Source organism: Alosa sapidissima, chromosome 24 (genome assembly GCF_018492685.1).
Source record: "Alosa sapidissima isolate fAloSap1 chromosome 24, fAloSap1.pri, whole genome shotgun sequence".
Lineage (NCBI taxonomy): Eukaryota > Metazoa > Chordata > Actinopteri > Clupeiformes > Clupeidae > Alosa > Alosa sapidissima.
In genome coordinates this window covers 29,821,471-29,844,669 of record NC_055980.1, presented here as the reverse complement: position 1 = coordinate 29,844,669, position 23,199 = coordinate 29,821,471, and the positions used below count along the sequence as shown (strand labels likewise).

Below are 23,199 nucleotides of genomic sequence, written 5' to 3'. Positions count from 1 at the left end.
TTTGCAGCCATCTTGAATTTAGTCACGATAAGTCAAGCAACGAGTAAGAATGAACAGGTATGATAAGGGATCAGATTCCAAAAATAATTCAGTGGAAATGAAAAGAAACTGGAATCCATGCATGTGAAAACACCTCCTGCATGTAGGCCTACTTAAAGAGGAAGCAGCTACATGCAAAAACAACCAAACCTACATGACATTTGTCAGACAGTCAGCCAGAATAGGTGGAAGAGGAGGTGGGGGACAGGACCACATTGGTTTCCTGTGTATGTGCCTGAGTTTGTTTCAGGCACTGAACATTTTCATGTGATAAATCTTATGCAGTGTTTCCAATACATTGACTTATTTGTGGCGGCCCAGCACAATATCAACATTGACCACCACACAATGATTTTCCAGGTTGTACTAAATTGTGCTTAAATCTGGTTAGCATCATAACCACGCTGCGCTAATTTGCTAAAAACTGTTGCATTCAAGTTAATTCTGCAAACCTACCACCACAAATATAAATCAATTCTGTGGGAAACACTGTTATGTGAATGAGTTATGTAGGAAAACTCAAACTAAACAGTGTTTAGGTGTACAGTATTTGCCCTGTAGTGAAACAAATGATTGCACATGTGTTTGACACTTAGCGCTTAAGACGCTGTATGCCGGGGGCACCCTGGTGAATGGAAGTCGTTCATTTTCTATTAGAGCCAGCATCTCTTGCTTCAAAATAAAAATCCTCACTACAATAATTCACTATTAAATAATTTAACTATTTATACTTCTCAACAACTGTTCAGCCATTCCAACTGTCAGTTGTCATCAACTATGACTCCTGCCAACTGTTTCCTCTGCCTACAACTGTTACAAAATAAAAGTCCTCACTATAATAATTTACTAAATAATTTAACTATTTAAACTATCCAATTATTTAACTGTTCAGCCATTCCAACTGCTGCTGGAAGTGGTGTTGGTGGGTGGCCAGTAGGTGGCACCCTTCCCTCTAAAAAGATCGATCCCAACGCCCCAGTGCAGTGACGGGGACACTGTACTGCAGGAGATGCCGTCTTTCGGATGAGACGTTAAACCGAAGTCCTCACTATGGTCTAGGGCTGTGACGATATACCAAACTCACGATTCGGTTTGTATCACGATTTTTGACCCACGGTTTTTGTGTGTGCGTGTGTGCGTGTGTGTGTGTGTGTGTGTGTGTGTGTGCGTGGTGTGTGCGTGTGTGTGTGTGTGTGCGCGTGGTGTGTGTGTGTGTGTGTGGTGTGTGTGTGTGTGCGTGGTGTGTGTGTGTGTGTGTGTGTGCGTGGTGTGTGCGTGGTGTGTGTGTGTGTGCGTGCGCGTGCGCGTGCGTGTGCGTGTGCGTGTGCGTGTGCGTGGTGTGTGTGTGGTGTGTGTGTGTGTGCGTGGTGTGTGCGTGGTGTGTGTGTGTGTGTGTGTGCGTGGTGTGTGTGTGGTGTGTGCGTGGTGTGTGGTGCGTGTGTGTGTGTGTGCGTGGTGTGTGTGTGTGTGTGTGTGTGTGTGTGTGTAGTCACGAGGCGGAGCGTCTGGAACAGGAGGCAAGAGGGCGACTGGAGAGGCAGCGAATCACTGACCAGGCCGAGGCTGAGAAGGCCAGAAAAGAACTGCTGGAACTAGAGGCCCTCAGGTACACACACACACACACACACAATACACACACACACACACACCACACACCACACATACACATACACACACCACGCACACACACCACACACACCACACACACACACTCTCACATTCTCACACATGCAGACACAATACAGACCTCACATGTTAATGACTCTATTGTTTATCTTACAAATTGTGTATTTTGTGTGCGTGTGTGCGTGGTGCGTGTGTGTGTGTGTGTGTGCGTGTGTGCGTGTGTGCATGGTGTGTGTGTGTGTGCGTGTGTGCGTGGTGCGTGTGTGTGCGTGTGTGCGTGGTGCGTGTGCGTGTGTGCGTGTGTGTGTGTGTGTGTGCGTGTGCGCGTGTGTGTGTGTGTGTGTGTGTGTGTGTGTGTGTGTGTGTGTGTGTGTGCAGTGCTGCAGTAGAGAGCACTGGGGCTGCCAAAGCTGAGGCTCAGTCTCGAGCGGAAGCTGCACGGATTCAGGGAGAAGCTGCCGTCAACGAAGCCAAACTCAAAGCTGAGGCCCAGAGGATCGAGGCTGTACGTACACTCCTCCCTCTCTCTCTCTCTATCCCCCTCTCTCTCTCTCAAAGCTGAGGCCCAGAGAATAGAGGCTGTACGTGTTTGTGTGTGTGTGTGTGTGTGTGTGTGTATTAACGTTTGTGTGTGTGTATTAACGTGTGTGTGTGTGTGTGTGTGTATTAACGTCTGTGTGTGTGTGTGTGTGTGTGTATTAACGTCTGTGTGTGTATTGTGTGTGTATTAACGTGTGTGTGTGTGTGTGTGTGTGTGTGTGTGTATTAACGTGTGTGTGTGTGTGTATTAACGTTTGTGTGTGTGTCTGTGTGTGTGTGTGTGTGTATTAACGTCTGTGTGTGTGTGTGTATTAACGTCTGTGTGTGTGTGTGTATTAATGTCTGTGTGTGTGTGTGTATTGTGTGTGTATTAACGTGTGTGTGTGTGTGTATTAACGTGTGTGTGTGTGTGTAGGAGTCTGAGCTGGGCCGTCTGGCTAAGGCGCGTGATGCGGAGTTGTCCTACCAGGCGGAGCGCGATCGTCTGGAGGTGGACAAGCAGCAGAAACTCTCCTCCATCGAGTCCCAGCGCTTCCAGCAGCTCGTCCAGGCCCTGGGCGCCGACACACTCACAGAGATGGCCAGAGCTGGACCTGAACTACAGGTACACACACACACACACACACTCACACGTTAATGCACACACACATACACAGTCTCCCTGTGTGTCAGCGTGGTGTGCTGCAGCTAGCGTACAGTCATCAGTCACTAAGTGCCCTTTCTCTCTCTCCCTCCCTCCCTCTCTCTCTCTCATCCTCCCTCTCTCCTTCTCTCTCTCTCCCTCTCTCCTTCTCTCTCTCTCTCCCATCCTCCCTCTCTCTCTCTCATCCTCCCTCTCTCTCTCTCCCTCTCTCCTTCTCTCTCTCTCTCCCATCCTCCCTCTCTCTCTCCCTCCCTCCCTCTCTCCTTCTCTCTCTCTCCCTCTCTCCTTCTCTCTCTCTCTCCCATCCTCCCTCTCTCTCTCTCTCCCTCTCTCCTTCTCTCTCTCTCCCTCTCCTTCTCTCTCTCTCTCCCATCCTCCCTCTCTCTCTCTCTCTCCCTCTCTCCTTCTCTCTCTCTCTCCCATCCTCCCTCTCTCTCTCTCCCTCTCTCCTTCTCTCTCTCTCTTCCATCCTCCCTCTCTCTCCCTCCCTCTCTCCCTCCTTCTCTCCCTCTCTCTCTCCCTCCTTCGTTCTCTCCCTCCATCGCTCTCTCTCTCTCCATCTCTCTCTCTCTCTCTCCCTCTCTCCCTCCTTCTCTCTCCCTCCCTCCAGGTGAAGCTGCTCCAGTCTCTGGGTCTGCAGTCTACTCTGATCACTGACGGCTCGTGTCCCATCAACCTCTTCAGTACCGCCAATGGCCTGCTGGGGGCGCTGCCGGGCTCCGCCCCCAAGAGCAGCGACGCCTGAAGAAGAGAGAGGAAGATGGAGGGATGATGATGAAGAGGAAGATGCCTGCTTGCCATTTGGACTCCTTCGTCTGTAGCTTTCCCTACATCCAAACAAACACCTCACACACTCCCAAAAATGTCATAAACGAATTAAAGAAGGAATAGGGAGTGTGTGTGTGTGTGTGTGTGTGTGTGTGTGTGTTGAGTGTGATTTGTTTACAGGATCTGATTCTATCTCTTAATCTACCTGGCATATCGTATACGTTATATCAGTGAATGCCACTCAAGTCTCTTCTGTCTTCTGTCTCAGAGGCCTTACCTCTTTCTGCCAAAGATACCCTTAATTACCCTTATGCCTTAATTACACATGCAAATAAACATGCTAATAAATAAACAAACTCAAAACAGGCAGCCTGTGACTGAATCATTTAGAGAAAGAGTGTGTGTGTGTGAGAGAGAATGGTTGTGTTTGAGAGAGAAATAATGTGTGTGTGTGTGTGTTGGCACAGACTAACCGCCGGGTGGCGTGACTGTCCTGAAATGACTGCAGTCCGCGCGTGTACCGCATCCCGAAAGCAGGTTACCCGGCCAGTGGCGGGAAATGCGCTGCACGCGAGCCAACGACCTGTCACCGTGCAGATGATTGACAGATTAAACTGCGTGCCGTCGTAAAACCTGCTCCAGCTCAGTCACATGCCCAGAGTGCATGAATGAACGCGCCGCGCGCCTCTCTTGTGGCGTTCGAGGGTGTTTGATTGCTTTGTGAGCGCGAGCAGAAAACGGGGGCTGCACTCGAGCTTTGCTACATCAGCAGAATGCGCGCGGGGAGAAATGTCTCATTGCAGCTGCTGCCATCAACACACACACGCCTCGAGTGAAATTAGCTCTCAGCTTCAGCATCTCTCCGTCTCCCTCCTTCACACACACACACACACACTTTTATCGCAGCTCCCTCCCCTGCACGGACACACCCACACACACACTCTCTCTCTCTCTCACACACACACACTGTCTCTGTCTCTCTCTCTCTCTCTCTCTCTCTCTCACACACACACACACTGTCTCTCTTTCTCACACACATACCATACCTTGCGCAAGGCAGCAGAGCAGAGCACTGACGCCTCCTTCTGACATACAGTAGCGCGAGCTCACCCTCACGCCTTCGTCTTTCTACAGAAAATAACTTCGGCAAACACGGGAGATTCGTCTCAACACTTTATTTATTTTTAATTTAATTGTTTAACTCAGTTTAATTCTCAGTTCCCAGCATCCTGCACACACATTCCACTATTTATCGGTCGTGTGTTTGTGCGGGCTGAGGCGGTCTTTGTTTCGGGACACGAGTTTGGGACTTGACGCGGAGGTCCCGCGGAATGCGCCTGTAGCGCTGGAAACGAAGGTGGGTGCGCCAGTTGCAGCAGCTACGCGCCAGTGTTTCGTTTGGGTGTAGCCTCGCTTATTTGCTGATCTTGGACACATGCAGGGGTTTAGCGAGTGTGTGTGTATGTGTGTGAATGGCAGACGCAACATAAACCACCACTGCTGCACCACGGTGCTGAGCGCCCCGTTGAAACGCGCGTGTGGGTAAGGGGGGTGGTTACGTGAACAGTGTGGGGGGTAACACACATTATTCTGGTGTGTGTGTGTGGAGAAGAGACGCGAATCATTTGGTTGCTGCACTTCTGTGTGCACGGGACTCATGTGTGTGAGTGGGGTGTGTCTGGTGCTCGTGCGCTGTCCATGGTCTGGACTCGGTTTGACGGTGAGCGCGTGTTTCCTCTCCTCTCTCCTGAACCCTCGCGCTCTCCTGCCGATTTCCTCACACTGTCAGAACGGGCTCGTGAACAGAAAATAAGAGCCTCCCCATCTCGTGCGTGTTTTGACTGAGGGTTTGTGTTTGCATTAAGATATCTCTAGTTCGGCTGAAAGACGGACTAATGTGTGTGGACTTGTCTGCCTTGTTTGTTAAATCTGAATTTGTCCGTCAGTTAGAAGTCCTACATGTTGGCATGATGCTATGATATATTATATTTGTATTTGTTTATTGTGTGTGTGCATGCTTAGATGCTTTGATATGTGCATTTATTTAGGCCTATAACTAAAGACTGTAGAAAACGCCATGGCCATTGAACTGTGCAGTGTGTGTATGTGCATGTTTTCAAAGGTTCAAAGGTTTTATTGTATGTGTGTGTGTGTGTGTTTAACATCAGCAAAAGAGGGTGCATAAAGATGTGGAATTTCCAGATTTTCAGGGATGAGTGTGTGTTTCTTGGAGGTATGTGTGTGTATAGTGTTAGTGTCTGATGTGTGTGTTGAATGTATCTAGGGGATGTGTGTGTGTGTAAAACACACATTTTAGTGTAGTGTCTTGAATTTCCCCTGGGAATCAATAAAGTATCTATCTATCTATCTATCTATCTAGGATATGTATGTAGATCTGCAGATAGTGAATTCATGATCCGACACCTACATTTATAATGACGACATTCTGAACGTTAACTCATTTTGTCCCTTGATCATAATCGTGTTGATACTTTATCATAATGTTAAAAAGGTTGTATCCCCTAACGACCTAGGTACTCAAGAAGTTGACCATATCTATAAGGTTGTATCCCCTAACAACCTCGTTACTCAAGAAGTTGACCATATCTATAAGGTTGTATCCCCTAACCACTTTACGACCTAGTCACTCAAGAAGTTGACCATATCTATAAGGTTGTATCCCCTAACGACCGACATCTGTGGAATCAGTCAAAATTGACCCCAAGGCCTTGGGCGCCAGCCCACCGGAGCAGAGGCCTTGGCCGTCCTTCTCTAAGGCCCAACACAAGCAGCATGGTTGCACAAACACCTTGAACATGGCATTCCACAGATGTTGGGCATAAATCTCTTCTTCTACTTTCTGCCTACTGCAGCATTTACATCTTTAACATGCTCACAGACAACACCTAAAGAGCAAACGGATGAATAGCACACACATATATGGTACTCATCTCTAAGGCTAAACATGTCTACCTGCTCGTAGCCACCGGTCATCTCGTTGCTGCCATAGTGGAGTGTGAATGACTGACCTAAGCTGTGGGGACACCAATCACTTCAGGCAAAGTGTCCATTTCTTTGTCCAATTTAGTTGTTAAACGTGTCATTTTCTGGAGTTATGTAAAGACGAAGGTTTTCACTTATATCCGATATCCGTCGTTAATATGTTCTCAGAAAGCTTGCCGCAGCGAAATGGCAACGTTCGAAGTGGCCAAATCTAACAGCCATCATGACTCATCTCTTATTTTAAACCATCAAAACAGCCAAAAGTTTTAGTTTTTTATGATAAACTTGTATATTTAAGCAAAGCAGAAACTATGTTGTAGTATATTGTGTATAAAATGTAATAGTTCTCAGAAAAATATTTTTCTCCATGTAAATAGTGTTTTTTTTTTTTATGTAGTTTATCTACTGTACCTTTAACTATGAAATAACCTTCATGCCCATCGCTTCAAATATTTATGAGTTTGAGGACTTCTATCCCAAAAGTCCTTCAGCGCAACGTTAGTCTCCATTCAGTTACTGGCAAGTGTCACCCCTGGGTTTGGGCACTAAACTAATTGGTGACAAACAAACTCTATTCACCAAAAGTGACCCGGACGACTGGCTTTACTGTGTAAAAAAAGTGCATGTTAGCTCCAAAGTATATAAGTATAAGTATATATACTCTTTTGATCCCGTGAGGGAAATTTCGTCACCAATCCACCAATGACACCAATTTTGTTCCAGCGTCGAGATCACAACAAATGATCGGCACGATGTATTCACAACACACCACTTTATTGGCTCAATGTATTCACAACATTCCACATGATTGGCATGATGTATTCACAACACAGCACGTGATTGGCTCAATGTATTCACAACACAGCACATGATTGGCTCAATGTATTCACATGTCGATGTTTTGCCGCGGAAGGGGTGTGATATGTGTAGACAACTGCCATATTGGCTTTACAGACTAACGCCAACATGCAATAAGCATTTCTATGGAGGATTGTGTCTCTTCATTAGAAATTTTCTGGGTTAGGTGCCTTGCTCAATAAGGGCACTTCAGCCGTGGGTGTGGGCATGGGAGAGCAGTGCTCAACCACGTTCTCCACCCACATTTTTCCTACTGATCGGGGATCGAACCGGCAACTCTTCAGTTACAAGCCGAAGCCCTAACCAGCAGGCCACGGCTGCCCCCACTGCCCCAACAAGAGATGTGTGTGTAGACATGTGTACAGTATGTAGAAGTGTGCATGTTAGCTTCAAGGAAATGTGTGTATAAATGTGCATGTTAGCTTCAAGGAAATGTGTGTATAAATGTGCATGTTAGTTATGTAGAAGTGTGCATGTTAGTGTGGTGATATTATCTAGACACATTTAATAATGACACAGTTAATAATAATGCTTGTGTGTGTACTGGTCTATTAAGGAGACCTTCCATTTAATATGCAAACATTTACTGGCAGTCATTGAGCAGCTGTTATGCAAACATGTACTGGAAATAGTTCGTGCAGCTGTTATGCAAACAATGTACTGGAACATGTAGTCTGCCTGTTATGCAAACATTTACTGGAAGTCATGAGACTGGAACGGTCAAAGGCTAAGAGTGGCTGGTATGCAAAACATTTACTGGAAGTCAAAGAGTGGAAATAGAAGGGGCTAGCAGAAAAGGACAAGCAGGGACTTCCAGAGAGAGGAAGTGAAACCAGATGTTGAAGTGACACATAGAACCAAATCAAAACGTACCCTGCCTGGCAACAGATTACACATAGAACCTGGACACATGCATTCTGCCTAGCAACACACATTTTTTAATGTCTATATGAGGAGGAGTTTCCACCAATATCTCAGGTCCCAAAACGCTCTGATTGGCTAAAAGGGGCCTGGTGACGTTCCTGGGGATAGGAACGCCTCTCAGGCCCCCGAGAGTATAAAGGAGAAAGCTCAGGCACATTCAGATCAGATCTCATCGGGGTAGCAGCTGCCACTCACCACTCTATTGCCTGACGGTCCAGTCCTGACTCTGTTTGGATTGTATTATCACTGCAATACGGTGAATAAAGGATCAACAGTCTTCAGCTTCTCTCGTCTTGGTGTTCTCCTTCGGGTCTTTGACATCAGAGTGCTAGTTGGATTGGAGGTTTTTGGAAGTGGATAGATTTCCACGACAGATCTGGAGGTCCTACCGAGATTTGAAAGGATTCAACAAGGGAAGCAGTTCCGTCCCGGGTGAAGCAGACTTCTCCAGTGCAGTTCTCCGGGCCCAAAAGGTAAGCACTTTGCTTATTATTAGGGAGAACTGTACTGTGGGAGTCGGTGGGTAGGCCGGGAAGGGGTGCTAACCTGAATCCTCAAAAGGATAGTGGAGACACAAGACAGAGATTGGGTTGTACTGTTGGTCTTAAAAAGCGTTTTGTAATTTTGTGAACCGGTTAAAATAGTTTTCAAGGAGAAAACTGAGTTAAATGGCCATGTAATAATTTCCAAGGAGGAAATCTAGTTTTCAAGGAGAAAACTAAAATAGTATTTTAATTTCCAAGGAGGAAATCTAGTTTTCAAGGAGAAAACTAAAATAGTATTTTGTGTAAAGGGAGCACGGGCTGCCCTAAAATATATGTGTGTTTCAGAGAAAAAGAACGAGTTAATAGGTAAAAAACTGCAATATTAGCTGTAAGTTGAATGTGTGAAATTGTCCTGAGCAAAGAGTGATGAACAAAATACAGTTTATTATAATCTGCTGTTGTTTCTGTAAAAACTGAGTGTGCGCCGTTGTGTTTTCTTTTGACCGCCTGGGCATGGGCCCACAATAGATGCAAGACAAGCGCACATACAAATTTGAGGTAGAGGAGTTCGGCGAGGGAAGAAGGATCGCCACGCTAACAGACGGACGTCAAACTCACATGATAGAAGTTGCAGCTGCAATATTCATAAGACAGTTGCACAGCAACCATAGCCTGGACATAAGGAGATTGTTACAGTTGTTGGAGGTTTTTGCAGATGCCCCCCCCGAGCCCCCTGTTAGAGTAACAATATTGCCCAAGATTAGGATTGTGAGAGACCATAGGCCAGAGACCCTAGGAAAAGTCCTCTATCGCTTTGAATACTCTGATGATTCAGGTGAGGAAGAACCAGACACAGACTCCCTAGAAGAGTTCACTCCAAACAGTAGTGTGAGAGAGGAAGAAGCAGACAGTGAGCCAGGGGAAGTAAGTGCCCCACCAGAGACAGGATACAGCAGCCTAGGGTCAGAGGAAGAGGGGTGCCAGGAGTCAGGTCAAGGGGGTTTAGTGAGAGCTCCAACTCCCTATCCAGGCAACACCGTATCCCACCAGCTGATTCGCAGCCCATTCCGTATAGTTAACAGCCCAGCCACCCCACGATATAGCTCACCGCCCTCTACAAGCTATAGCCCGACCAACCCCCGGTCTAACTCAAGCTATAGCCCGACTGAGCCCCAGCCAGTGCAGGATATAGAACAGGCGCTGAAAGAGATAGTTGGCCGAGATAGAGGAAGGCTGGCCGATTTTATGAGAGAGTCTTTATCAGTGTCAGTGTTCTGGAACAAGGAAGGGAGCACTAGGGATAAATATTCAGTTCATGTTGACCACCGTGACAAATACGGAGGAACCCACTCAAGACTAGGCACCAGCGTAGCACCATTGGCACTGCAGACAGTGATAGAACAGGTAGGAAAGTTTGTGGGGGTGAACACAAGGCCAGTGGTTGACCAGCTCTTTGCCCCACCTGAGGGAAGGAAGCGCAAGTTTGAGAGGGATTCCCCAGCCGCAAGAAGGAGAAGGACAGACAGAGAATATAGATAGAAAACTAGTGAAAGGGGAGGCACTGCTGCAGGGCCTCCATAACAACTGCTTGAACTGAATAAACCCCACAGCAACGGCTTAACAAAAAACTTGTAATCCGCTAACTTTGCTTAAATTGAAAGTGTTGTACCTGCTTCAATAAAATAAAGAGAAAATAAAGTCAATAAATGTACTTTGTAAGAGCAAAATAAAAGGTTAAAAAGGTAATCTTGAATGAAGAAGTATTATTGACGCAGAGCTACTAGAAAAAATAGAATATCTGATAGGGAAAGCTTACCCGTTAGAGTTAGGGACACCTATGGACACAAGGAGCAACGATAGCGATACATCGGATTAACAAAACACAGAAGCCTATTAAGCAGGTCTAGGAGAAACGTTGAAAGTATATGGAACAGGGACAGGAGAACGTGCTCTGGGCCATAGAAATCGTTGAATACGACGAACACGACTGGGAAACAAGCGTCAGAGACGGAGAGGGCCGAGAATACGTAGGATACGTGGGTGAGGCCCCCTTTGAGTGCAAATTCCCGTATAGGTGCAAAAATCGAGACGACATAGACCTAAAAGCGACGCTTTCTTTGTTGAGTAAACTAACCCCTAATAGCCTGCCGGTGAGGAAACAGGAGGAACCACAGCCCCAAGCAGCCGGAAGTAAAGGAGAGGCTACATCGGGTGACCTGAAGATAAAAGAGAAGTGGACAATAAGAATCTCTGAGCACGGGAGTGACGGGTGGAGCGTAAGTGCAGTGAACGATAGAGGAGAAGCATTTGAAGAAAGGAGAGGCCAACTGAATACGGTCTTCCAGGAGTGGGGCGACGTGCAGAACTCTATACTATACTTGGTGAGCGACCTACGACTGGACTGGGAGGAAAAAGACCAGAACAGGTACAGGAGGGAGAGGAAAAGACAATACGAAAAGGATTGTCGCCTGTTCTGCACTGACCGGGAGGACATAAACGAACTAGACTACGGCAAAAATCCCCATTCCACCAAAGACAACGACCTCTAAGAAAAAATGGCAACCAGAGCAATGACACCTCTGGAGGAAGTAGTAAGGGAGAATGCCATTGCTGAAAAGGACGTAAAAACCATCAACCACAAGTGGTTCCTAAGATACAAAGGAGACCACACAGCATGGCCAAAAGAAGGGTCACTCAACCCGACAATAATTGCCCAAATGAGGGAAAAAATCATGAACCACAAGGGTTATGACAAAGGCCCACGGAGGCAGGAAAAGAGAGAGAAGGAATTGAAAACTCTGGAGGCCTTCGCTAAGATATCGGAGAGAAAGAGAAGGCAAAGGGCGGACCAGAATGACACGCCGCCTGAAACGCCCACAACAGAGAAGTGCCCCCAATCGCAGCCCACAGAGAAAGAGCTGGACGCCCCGACCCAAGCAGCAGAGCCAGGAGCTCCGCCCATGGAGGAGCTGCGTCCTCCCCCATACAGAGAAAAGGACAAACTGTACCCGGAGGTGCCGCGAGAAGAGGACAACGTGCGGGAAATAATCCGGCGCCTGGAGGAAAGGGACCCACGAACCCTGGCAATACCAACACCGGGATATGGGTCACAGGCCCCAACGGTGCACCTGGCAGTGCAGGCCCCACTAGTGGTGAAGGGGATCACCCTGGAAGGGACCTGCGCGGAGGTGCTGAAAGAAGTAAAGAGAATAAGGTGGGAACAGGCCAACCCCCAGCCGAGACCATCAACCTCCCAACCGGCGTCCGCACAGGCATCGCCACCATCATCCCCCACCAGAGAAACGCTCCCAGAACACCTTCTGGAAAGTACAGAGCCGGGTGAAGGAAAAGAGTGGGATGAGGAAGAAGAAACTAGAAGGGAATTGGAGGAACGGGTGGTGAGTGACTACCACACAAGCCTAAGAGGCCACCGGGAAACAGACGAATCTCCAGTGACCAGCCCCCAAGAACTCTGTCGGGAGAGCCAGAGGAGGCGTGCAGGTGATCCAGGAGCTGGAGGAAGCGAGCCCCCACGCCTTCTAGGCCAAAGGAAGGAACAAGCCCCTGAGGAGGGAGAAGAGGAACAGAGACAATGGTATGGGAGGCTGTGGGACCACCTGGAGACAGTCATGAGAAAGTGGGTAGAGGCCACAGGGGAGGAAGAGAAAGAAGCCCGAGATAGAGAGGCCATGAAGACCCTGGCCTGGGTGAGGTCACAGATGGACCGGGAACCGGTAAAGGAGGGGTGCAGAGAGTTATGGCGGAAGCTCGAGGAATATACCCAGATGTGCTGGAGGAAAGTGGAAGAAGCCATTAGGCAAGCGGAAGGGAGATACCGAAGCAGAAAAAGAGAGGGAGAGATGAAGAAGAGCGAGGAGCTGAAAAGGGAACGGGAGAGTGGAAAAAGGGAAAGCCGTCGAGAATCCAGACGAGAGTCCTCCGATGGAGGAAGGGCCCGCCGACTGACCTTCGAACTGACTTGCAGTCCAACCACGAAAGTGGAAGAAGAGGAGGAAAATACGGACGGAGCAGACAGCCAGGCTGACTCAGGGGAAGACCGTGAGTCAGGGGAAGACGAGGAGGTAGGACTGGAAGTCACGGAACAGCTCCTCGAGGAGCAAATTCAGCTCCTCGAGGAGCAAATTCAGAGAGAACTGTCACAGGGTCCGAAGGGAGCGGGCCCCTCAGTGTGTCTCGGCTGCGAAAGAACGTTCAAAGGAGAAAAGGGGGTGAAGGCCCACCAGCGACAGACAGGGGAATGTGGAGAGCGGGCCAGAATGCTCCCAGTGATGATCCCACCCAGTGTGCTCGCCACGGGACTGGTTGGAATCAGCAGGATGAAGAAAGGAGTGGAGAAAGGCCTGGACGAGATCAGAAAAGGAGTGCGAAAGGGGCTCGACGAGATCGAAGGGGGAGTCAAGAAAGGCCTAAAGGAAAACAAGAAGGAGCTGGAAAAACTGGAAAAGGAGGGAAAGAAAGAAAGAGAGAGGGCACGGAAAGGAAAAGAAAGAATGCAAGCCATCCCAGAGGAATTGGACGAGGAAGAAACGGTTGTGATGGCACCATTGATAACAAAGAACCAAACGGCCCACTATCAGCCATGGACCCACTCAGATGTGAATGGCCTCATTTCACGGCTCCCTGTCCTGCATGAGGGAGCGGGCAGATGGATAAGTCGGCTAGAGTCAGAAACTCAAGGCCGAAACCTGGCCGTAGGAGATATAAAATATCTGCTCGGCCTGATATTGGGAAAAACGGACACAGAGGCTGTACTGGAAAGAGAAAACCTAGGGCGGTTGATGGATGCCAGCAGAGACGCCCTGTGTTTTGATAGCGTCCGGAACAAAGTGTGGAAGGCCCTAAGGGCAGCTTACCCCAACCACTACAGCCCCTCAGCCGTCTGGATAGAGAAACTCAAAGACAGCGATAACCCCGCAGCCTTCGTGGAAAGGGCAGCGCAGGAATGGACGATAAGGATGGAACAAAGACCAGAAGATTCAGGTCCCCTCACCATGCAATTCAGAAGAGCGGTTATGGACGCACTGCCAAGAGAAGTCAGGACGCAGCTGGAAAGCGACTGGCGCCTGGCAGCCATGCCAAAAGAAGAATTTAGACTGGCAGTGGTACACCATGTAACTCTGTACAGACAAGGGAAAGACAAGGAGGAGCAGCAGGAGAAGGAAGCAATGAGGAAGCTGACCCATGTGCAGCTCCAGGAGGCGAAGGGGGCAAAGAAGGCGGTTACCCAAGCTCCGGTAATGCCTGCTACGGCCCCTACCACACAGCCACCACCACCGGTAGTACAGCAACCTATGGTGCAACAACCAGTAATGATGCAGCCACAACCCATGCAGCCCATGATGCAAGCATGGCAACCGGCGCCATATGGACCCCCACAACAACAGCAACAGAGACAACAATGGTACCAGCCAAGAGGCAGAGGAGGATTCCGCCAGGGAAGAGGTGGACAAGGCAGAGGAGGCTATGGAAGGGGACAATACCAAGGCCAGCAGAGCCAAGGAAACAGCATTCAATGTTGGATGTGTGGAGGAACGGGACACATCTCCAGGGATTGCCCGACAAAGACCGGAGGCCAGAACAACCAAGGAGGACAGGCAAACCAAGGACAAATGCACGGAGGGAGCTATGCTCCCCAACAAGGGAGAGCCCCACAGCAAATGCAAGCGCCCTCTGGCCCAGTCTCCCCTTACGGGGGAAACTGGAATTGACGAGGCCCAGAAAACCCAGGGGAGGGTCAGTTCCCCGCCCTGACAAGGGGAGCTGACGCAGAACCGATGCTGCAGGTTCTAATTGAGGGCATGGAAGTCGAATGTTTAGTGGATACAGGGGCAACATATACTTGTCTTCACCCAAAAGATGCCCAACACCTCCCCAGATCTTCAGGAAAGTTTATGAAGACAGTGGGTTTCTCGGGAAAAACGCAGCTAATTCCAATGACGGCCCCAGTATCGATCCAAATAGAAGACAAGGAAATCAGGATACCAGTCTTAATAGCAGAGCACACGCCCGTCAACCTATTGGGACGGGACGCACTGTGCAACCTAAGACTCCAAATTGAGTGTTCCCCAACAGGAGTACAAATAACAGGGCTGGCAACCCAAATGGCCCTAAGGATAAGTGCCCCAACTCAAACTGAAACTCACCAGGTCTACTGGATTGGACAATTGGAGCCAAGCATAGAGCGAGTAGTCTACAACGAGTATGCTTTCCAAATAAACAGCCTTCATGCTCGGCTAAGGACGCCAAGATGCCCATTTCATTGTACGATAAAATTCGACCAAACGCCAAGCAAGGAAAGAGAGGAAAGATGGCATAGGGACGTGAGTAAGTGGGGACGCATCCCACTCGACATACACGCACTGGTGGTGGCCAAGGAAGGAGTGGCCGCTGAGGTGAAATTTGCGAAAGGATGGGATCTAGGCTTGATCTTCGACATGCCCCAAACAATGCCGCACATTACTCTAAGAGTGGCCAGAGGTCACAGAGCGAGAGAGATGGGCCCAGTGATGCTCAAGGCCCTGTGCGCCAAGTGGAAGGACACAGGAAATGATCGACTCCAAACGGCCATCAGTAAAGGAGGAGAGCCAATGTTCAGGATAAAATTGGACAACCCGGTCACCGTGTGGGGAGTCCCACAGATAATCGAAATCATGGACACAGAACCGCAGGAGAGAGAGGAGATACCCTATGTTGAAGGATGTCCATATGGGAATCAATTTTGCCTCTACCGCCTATTCCCAGGAGCGGGGCGCCGCTGCTGGGACAAAACGAGACATGTACCGTTCAGCAAAGAAGACGCGGAATGGAGCATGTACATGCGACATCTGTCATGGTGCCCAAAGAAAAGGGAAGCACAACCAGCAGTATATCTCCCGGAGAAGGTTTATGACATACCCTACGTCAAAGGATGCCCCTACGGCAACCCATACTGCATGTATGGCCTGCTGGGAGGAGCAGGATATCGATGCTGGGATAAGGAGAACCACGTGCCCATCGACAAGTCCGACCTAGAATGGGAGGAGTATAAGAAGTACTACCTAGACGGCGAGGCGGACAAGAAGACAGGGAGGCCGGGACCGACCCCCTGGAAAATGATGATGCTGCAGGAGGTGACAGAAACAGACGCCGAACGGGCAGAGAGAATATTGAGAAAAGTGCCACCTGCGGTATGGTCACAAGGAGATGGTGACATAGGGCTGGTCAAGTCAGCAAGCCCTGTGGAGTTCAGGCTGAAACCAGGAGCGACGCTGCCTTTCCAGCCACAGTACCCCATTTCAGCAGAGGCAGCCGAGGGGATAAGAGGGACAATTGAAGACCTCCTGGGAGCAGGAGTCTTAGAGGAAGTCCCAAGCGCGAGGTGCAACACACCCATATTTCCCGTGCTAAAGGCAGATGGAGTGCGATGGAGAATGGTCCAGGACCTCAGACCCGTCAATGAACGCATTGAGGACTATCCGGCGGACGTCCCACATGCTAACGTACTAATGACCAACATCCCGGCAAGTGCAACAACGTTCTCCGCCATTGACCTGGTTCAAGCATTTTTCACAATACGGGTGGCCCCCGCAAGTAGGGAATTCTTTGCATTTAGGTATCAGGGCAAGACGTTCCAGTACACAAGGCTCCCACAAGGGTTTAAGCACTCACCGCACATCTTCAACCAAGCCCTCAAGGAGGACTTAAAGCACATCACATGCCAAAGCACGATTCTGCAGTATGTTGACGATGTCTTGGTATGCTCACCGGACCAGGAAACGTGTGAAAGGGACACGGTCCACGTGCTGACCGTCCTGGCCGAAGGGGGGTACAAAGCATCAAGGAAAAAGCTACAGTTTGCACAGCCCCAGGTGATCTACTTAGGTCGCCGGATCTCACATGGGCACAAGGGCATCGCCCCGGAACACATTGAGGCAATTGCCAAGGCACCGAAGCCAAACACGGTGAAGCAAATGATGTCGTTCATTGGACTCATAGGTTTCAGCAACGACTGGGTGGAGTGCTATGAACAAAAGATAGCCCCACTACGAGCCATGATCGTGCAGGCTGGAACCAGCCACCTGAGGAATCGTCTCACATGGACAATGGACGGAAACGAGGCGTTTGAACGCATCAAAGGGGAGTTACAGCAAGCACCGGCACTTGCTCTGCCGGATTACGGAAGACCCTTCTATCTGTACGTATCGGTCAGGAAGGAGACAGGAAAAGACGCGTACATGACCGCAATTATGGCACAAACACAGTGCCATGGACGCGGCAAACAAGCAATCGCCTACTACAGCTCAAAGCTGGATGCGGTGGCCCAGGGCTACCCACCATGCTTCCAGGGTCTTGAAGCCGTATATTCGGCTTACGTCAAAGCCTCTAACATCACCATGGGATGGCCAGTGGTGATACACACCAGTCACGCAATAGCACAGTTAGTGGAACAAGGAAAATTCTGTGTAACGCCTCAGAGGCAATTGAGGTACTACAATCTGTCACTCTGCCCAGATGTCACTATAAAGGCGTGTGACACGGCAGGAAACCCGGCGGATCTCATCCCACTTGAATATGAGGGCGAGCCACATGACTGCGTGGCTGATTCAATCGCCTTCTCAAAACTGAGGGAAGACCTGCAGAGCGAGCCCTTAGGACAGGGAATCACCTACTTTGTGGACGGCTCTAGCCATAACTATGACAACAGGACACATGCAGGATTCAGCGTGGTGCAGATGACAGGTCCAGAAACATTTGCGACAATTATGAGTGAGCCATGCACACAACCATGTTCAGCGCAACTAGCTGAATTAAAGGCGCTGACAGCAGCGTGCTCCCTAGCAGAAGGACAGGATGCAACCGTACACACGGACAGCGCCTATGCCCACAACGTCTGCCATGTGCACGGCGCTCAATGGAAACAGAGAGGGTTCAAGAAATCAGATGGGAGCCCCATCCAGCATCTGGAGCAGATCCAGTTGTTGTTAGCAGCAATGATGCGTCCAAAGACGCTGGCAATATGCAAATGCAAGGCGCATTGTAAGGGACAGGACTACATTACTCTAGGGAATGCACAGGCAGATGAGGCAGCAAAGGAAGCGGCGTTGGAGGCTAGAAGGTCAAATGCCGCCCCTAAATCTCCACAGGATAACGAACCACATAAAATACTGCTCAACAGGACGGGGCACAGCGTGCCCTGCCCTACAAAATGCCCCTACCCTTACAACACATGTATGTGGTGCTCCCAATGGTGCGATGACGACCACGAGCACCAGGTAGATCCCGTCTGTTGCGCGCTATGCCAGAGGGCCAGTTGCCCCGAGTGCGGGGACAAGCCCTGTGAGGCCAGGTACTCGCCAGGCGTAATTGATCGCTTCTTCACGGCAACCGACACAGTGATACAAGCCCCAGTGGTTCGAACCTTGCCTGACGGACGAACGCTTAGAATTGTGGATCCCATGCTCACGCTTAGCGCTATCAAAGACGCACAGAGTGAGGCACCGCGTGCCGAAACACTGCTGTGGGAGGAAAGGGGTGCGTCGAAAGGCAGAAATGGGGTGTGGAGGAGTCATGATGGAAGGGTGGTGGCCCCAAGTAGACTCCTTGATCTCCTCATTCATGATGCGCATGATGTGGATCATTGCGCAAGGGGGGAGGTCAAGCGGCAGATACTTGACAAGGGGTTCTGGGCCCCATACCTTCAAGATCGCATCAATTACGTGCTAAGAAATTGCCACACCTGTGCCACACACAATTACAGAAACAACATAACAATAGGCATAGGACCACGGCCCCTGGGACACGTGCCACTCCCAGAGGGACCGTTCAAACACCTGGTAATGGACTACATCGACATGGGTCGAACGGTAAACGCGTACAAACACGTGCTGGTGATAATATGCCGCTACTCACGATGGGTAGAAGCCTGTCCAAGCCGAGGGCAGGATGAGAAAACGGTGATTCGATTCCTAGCAAGGGAAGTGATACCCAGGTTTGGGATCCCAGAAATAATCAGTAGCGACAATGGCCGAGCGTTTACGGCCAACACATGGAAAAAGATTGCGCAGGCGCTGTGCATCAAGACTCGGTTTGGTTGTGTTTACCACCCGCAGTCCCAGGGGATGGTTGAAAGGGCAAACGGCACGCTGAAAAATAAGATAGCGAAGATCGTCCAAAGCGCACATGACGATCCAAATCTGCCAAACTTAAATTGGGTTGACGCGCTGCCAATTGCACTGATGAAAATGCGTTGCGAAAAAAATCGAACCACGCATCTGACCCCGCACGAAATGGTGACGGGGCGGGCAATGCCCACACCACGGTTCAGAGGGGATCAGAGGCCTCCGCTGGAAATTCTAGAACAGGAAGTAAGCAGTTACATTAAACAGCTTTCTCAAGTTCACAGGGCAGTTTTCAACGAGCAGAAGAGAAGAGAAAGAGCTCGGGAGCGGAGGACTGAGCCCGGACCGATCCAAGTGGGAGACTGGGTATACCTGAGGGTGTTTAAGAGATCGTGTCTCGACCCCAGGGCAGAAGGGCCCTACCGAGTGACCCAGGCTACCCCACGGGCGGTAAGAGTGCAAGGATCAGATTTGTGGTATCACCTTAACTCTTGTTACAGGGCGGTGCCACCAGAAGGAGCGAGAGGTCCAGAGGGGGTGGAAGACGATGACAGGGACCAGGGCCCGCCAGGACCCCCACCAGACTCCCCCGGGGAGGATGATGGTGGTGGGGAACAAAGGGGAGGACCAGGTGCGCGTAGGAGTACGAGGCGGAGGATACTGCCGGCTCCTGCTGATGACCCTGGGCGGAATGTACCTAGGGTGCCTGCTGTTCTCCCTCCCCTACCTATACCTACAGGTGCTGGCGATGCTGGAGCCGAGCCAGGCTCGAGGATGGGAAGGCGACATCCACCTGAAGTGGGAGCCCCTCCCGAATCCCAAGTATCCAGACCTGCCACCGCCTCAACCAGCGGTGATCCACCAGCTGACCCCACAGCCCACTCTCGGGCCGCGACCACACCCGGCCTCACGGGGAGTGACGCCGAAGAAACGCCAAGGTCGGAAGAAGAAGCCCCGCCACCGCCACCGCCACACCAGCAAGGGAACGACACCATCGACTTTGGGGACTTCTACGCCGACTGGGATTATCCATACCCAACCGACGCCCCCGCTGACGACCAGACTGGAGCACAGCCATCCGCCGCAGAGATTGCCGAGGCCCTCGACGCGCTCAGGCTACCCGCTGTCCTTACGCCTCCTCCCCGGACACCTCCTAGACAGGGCTCGCAACTTCCTGCAGAGCCTGTGGAAAGGCCGACGGACTCAGGGCACACCACGGGTGGCCCCCACTTCGGGGACAGCCACCCAGGGACCAGCCAAGGGACAAGACGAGTACTCCAAGGGATCGGCCTGGACGACCCCCTCGATGCCCACTGGACTGGGGGCTTCGAGGAGGCCATCGATTGGCCCCTCCAGAGATTCCCAGAGGACGACGAAAGCGACGGAGGGGGTACGGACTGCCGCCCCCAATAACGCTCTGCGAGGGGACAGAGTGGAGCTGCTCGACGACGGTGCCCTAGACACGAACAATATGCTGTACATAGGGGAATCAGGAGATGGGATGCCCACCCCAGAGTTAGAAGCATCGGGAAGTGACGAATACATCCCGGGGCCGGACAGTGCAACGACTCCGGTGCCGGACAGTGCAACGACTCCGGTGCTGGACAATGCAACGACTCAAGGCAAGAATGAGAGAAAAAATGTAAATAGTACAAGCACGCTTCCAGAAAACAGTACAAGCACGCTTCCAGAAAACAGTACAAGCACACTTCCAGAAAACAGTACAAGCACGCTTCAAGAAAACAGTACAAGCACGCTTCAAGAAAACCTGTCAAAGAACCAGACTGACGGGACTCAGGCCAAAAGAAGAAGAAAGAGATCAACAAGCGCTCTGGAGGCGTGGGAGGACAATTCATGGATGCAATGGGCCAAATACACAGCAAAGACAGTGAAGCCAGAAGGAGGATGTTATGTGTGCTCAGCAGTAAGACCCAAGCTGGCCATACTACCAGCGCCAGGAAGTGGAGAAGAGGATGCGGTATATCGAGCGTCGGGAAGGCAATACAAAGAAGACAAGCTGTCTCCCTTTGCATGTCTTGAGCTATTAGGAAATGAGAAGTTACGTGAGTGGTGGACTGGTATAAGCCCCTCTTCTGCAGAACGAAAAGAAGGAAAGAGAACACACGAGTACCAAGAAAATGAGGCGAGATGTGCAAAAGACTACCCAGGCATAGGAGCCAGGGTAGCAAGGAAAACACACCGCCTTTATGACATACCAGAAGACGTAGAGTTTGAATGTTTTGAAGTACCCCCCTTTGAAGGCATGGTAAGAGGGGGCAAGACGGATGTAGGAGCATTTGAAGGACGCTGCGCAGCAAAGTGGGTCCACGAATCCGACAGCCTCTCGTATCGCCTGGAAGAGAGAAGCGAAAACGGGAAAGGGATTGGAGTCGAAGCAAACATCACGATGCTAAGGGTAAACTGGATGAACGAACGGGATGTTCCGCTGGCAGACTTATGGTGGGCCTGTGGAAGACGATGGGGACTGCGAAACACCCTTCCGAAATACTGGAGGGGAAAGTGTGCAAGGGTCACCCTGGCCCAGCAAACCTACATAGTCCCCTGGTCAGAATGCAACTCAACATTGAACTCGACCGGCCCAGGGCACAACCAGCAGACACCCGTAGGAGGGAACCTGAGGAGAAGTCGGAGGGACGCCGACAATGGAGTATATATGGACGCATTCGGACAGCCCCACTTCGTCCCGAGACAGTTCAAAGCACGGGACGAGGTGCTTGCCGGATTTGAAGCCGCCATCCCCGTCTATGGAGCATCCATAGGCATCGCCAAGAATGTTCAATGGATCAACTACATCCACTACAACGCCCTACGGTTCATGAATGCCACAGTGGAGGCGTTCAGCGCGCTTGATAGAAGGCTGAACGCCACCACAAAAATGGCAATGGAAACCAGGATAGCAGTGGACTGGATACTGGCAAAGGAAGGTGGAGTGTGCGCAATCGTTGGGACAGATTCGTGCTGTACGTACGTCCCAGGTAAAGGCGAGAACATGGATGACTTCACAAACGCGATGAACAGGCTCAAGGCCGTCAACAAGGAGGCCCACGAGAACTCTGGATTGGCACCGACATTTGCTGGAATCCCGGATATTTTTGCCCCCGTAACCCAGTGGCTAACGGACACCTTTGGGTCATGGGGGGGTAAGATCGTAGCATTTCTGGGAAAGTTATTGTTTGGAGCAGCCTTAGTGGTAGGAATGTTTTGCTGTATTACTCAATGTTGTGGTAAGGGTTGCTCCAAAGTGGTCGCTAGACAACTAGTGGTCCAAAACGTAAGGATGCCCTGGGACGAGGAGGATGCGAGTGAGAGGATTCTTTTAGTACAAACTAGTGTGAGACGAATAATGGAAAGCGAATTCAACGAGGGTTATATAATGGAGCAGGGGCAGGAGTTTCCTCCCCCGGAGTTTCCTCTCCCGAATATATACGAGTAGGGGTGGGGTCCTGCGAGTCACCCACATCTACACACACGCACTGACGCACACTCACATACACAACACTGACAGGTAATTCACAAGGCACGTGACTGCACGCCCAGGTGACAGAGTCAAGATACTAGAGTCAAGGGGTATTATGGGCTGTGACCTGATACGAATGAGTCGCCTTAAGTGATCTTGATTCGATTTTATACCTTAGTGCTTCGCTATACGTAAGATGGTAACTTAAGTTTTATGGAGGTGTAGCCCTCCACTGCAAGGCCATCCAAATCTGGATAGACATAACCAAAGCTTGCTACTAGAAGTGATCACCTCACCCCAGGTTACCGCACGCCGGACCTGGCCCACCTAGTGGTGTGGCAGGTGTGTGGCGCGGTCAGCGCTCGAGGACGGGTACGACCCCATTGGCCAGCAGGGGCAACCTAAGGCAGAGCATGGCGGCCCGTCCCCTCGGTGTAGCGCGCCCGCGGCCGGTGTGCTCACCCATTCTCACGCTAGTGTGAATGCCCGGAGGACTCCGGAGGAAGAAAGGGGATGGCGATGCGAGTAACAAAGGGGGGTGTAGTGGGACGCATAGAGGCCGAAAAGGGGCCGTATATACCATTTACTGCTAAAGAAGCCAGTAGGGGATGGGCAAGCGACAGTGGGATCATGAAGCTGTTATGTAACTCCGATTTGGCACCAATGGCCGTTGCATGAAATTTCTTTATGCTCAAAGTGACTAGCACACTAGCCGCT

General features: G+C 50.5%; 2 protein-coding genes across 4 annotated transcripts in view; both read left to right on the top strand.

Annotated features, from left to right (window-relative positions):
* LOC121699806 (major vault protein) overlaps positions 1-12,786 on the top strand; it is a 37,664-nt gene extending 24,878 nt beyond the window's left edge. Inside the window, exons 14-18 of one of the 3 annotated variants that reach the window (XR_006027042.1) lie at positions 1,529-1,645; positions 2,044-2,170; positions 2,621-2,809; positions 3,459-3,712; positions 5,850-5,864. Coding sequence is in view for 2 of the 3 variants with exons in the window: in XM_042082243.1 (XP_041938177.1) it covers positions 1,529-1,645; positions 2,044-2,170; positions 2,621-2,809; positions 3,459-3,593 (568 nt within the window). In the remaining variant the exon portion in view is untranslated. Of the gene's footprint in view, positions 1-1,528; positions 1,646-2,043; positions 2,171-2,620; positions 2,810-3,458; positions 3,982-5,849; positions 5,865-12,740 lie in introns of those variants that run through there. The other 2 variants (XM_042082243.1, XM_042082241.1) reach the window with 2 other exon arrangements.
* LOC121699820 (trafficking regulator of GLUT4 1) overlaps positions 4,647-23,199 on the top strand; it is a 41,155-nt gene continuing 22,602 nt past the window's right edge. The window contains exon 1 of the mRNA XM_042082280.1: positions 4,647-4,973. The gene's annotated coding sequence lies outside the window, so the exon portion shown is untranslated. The remainder of the gene's footprint in view (positions 4,974-23,199) is intronic.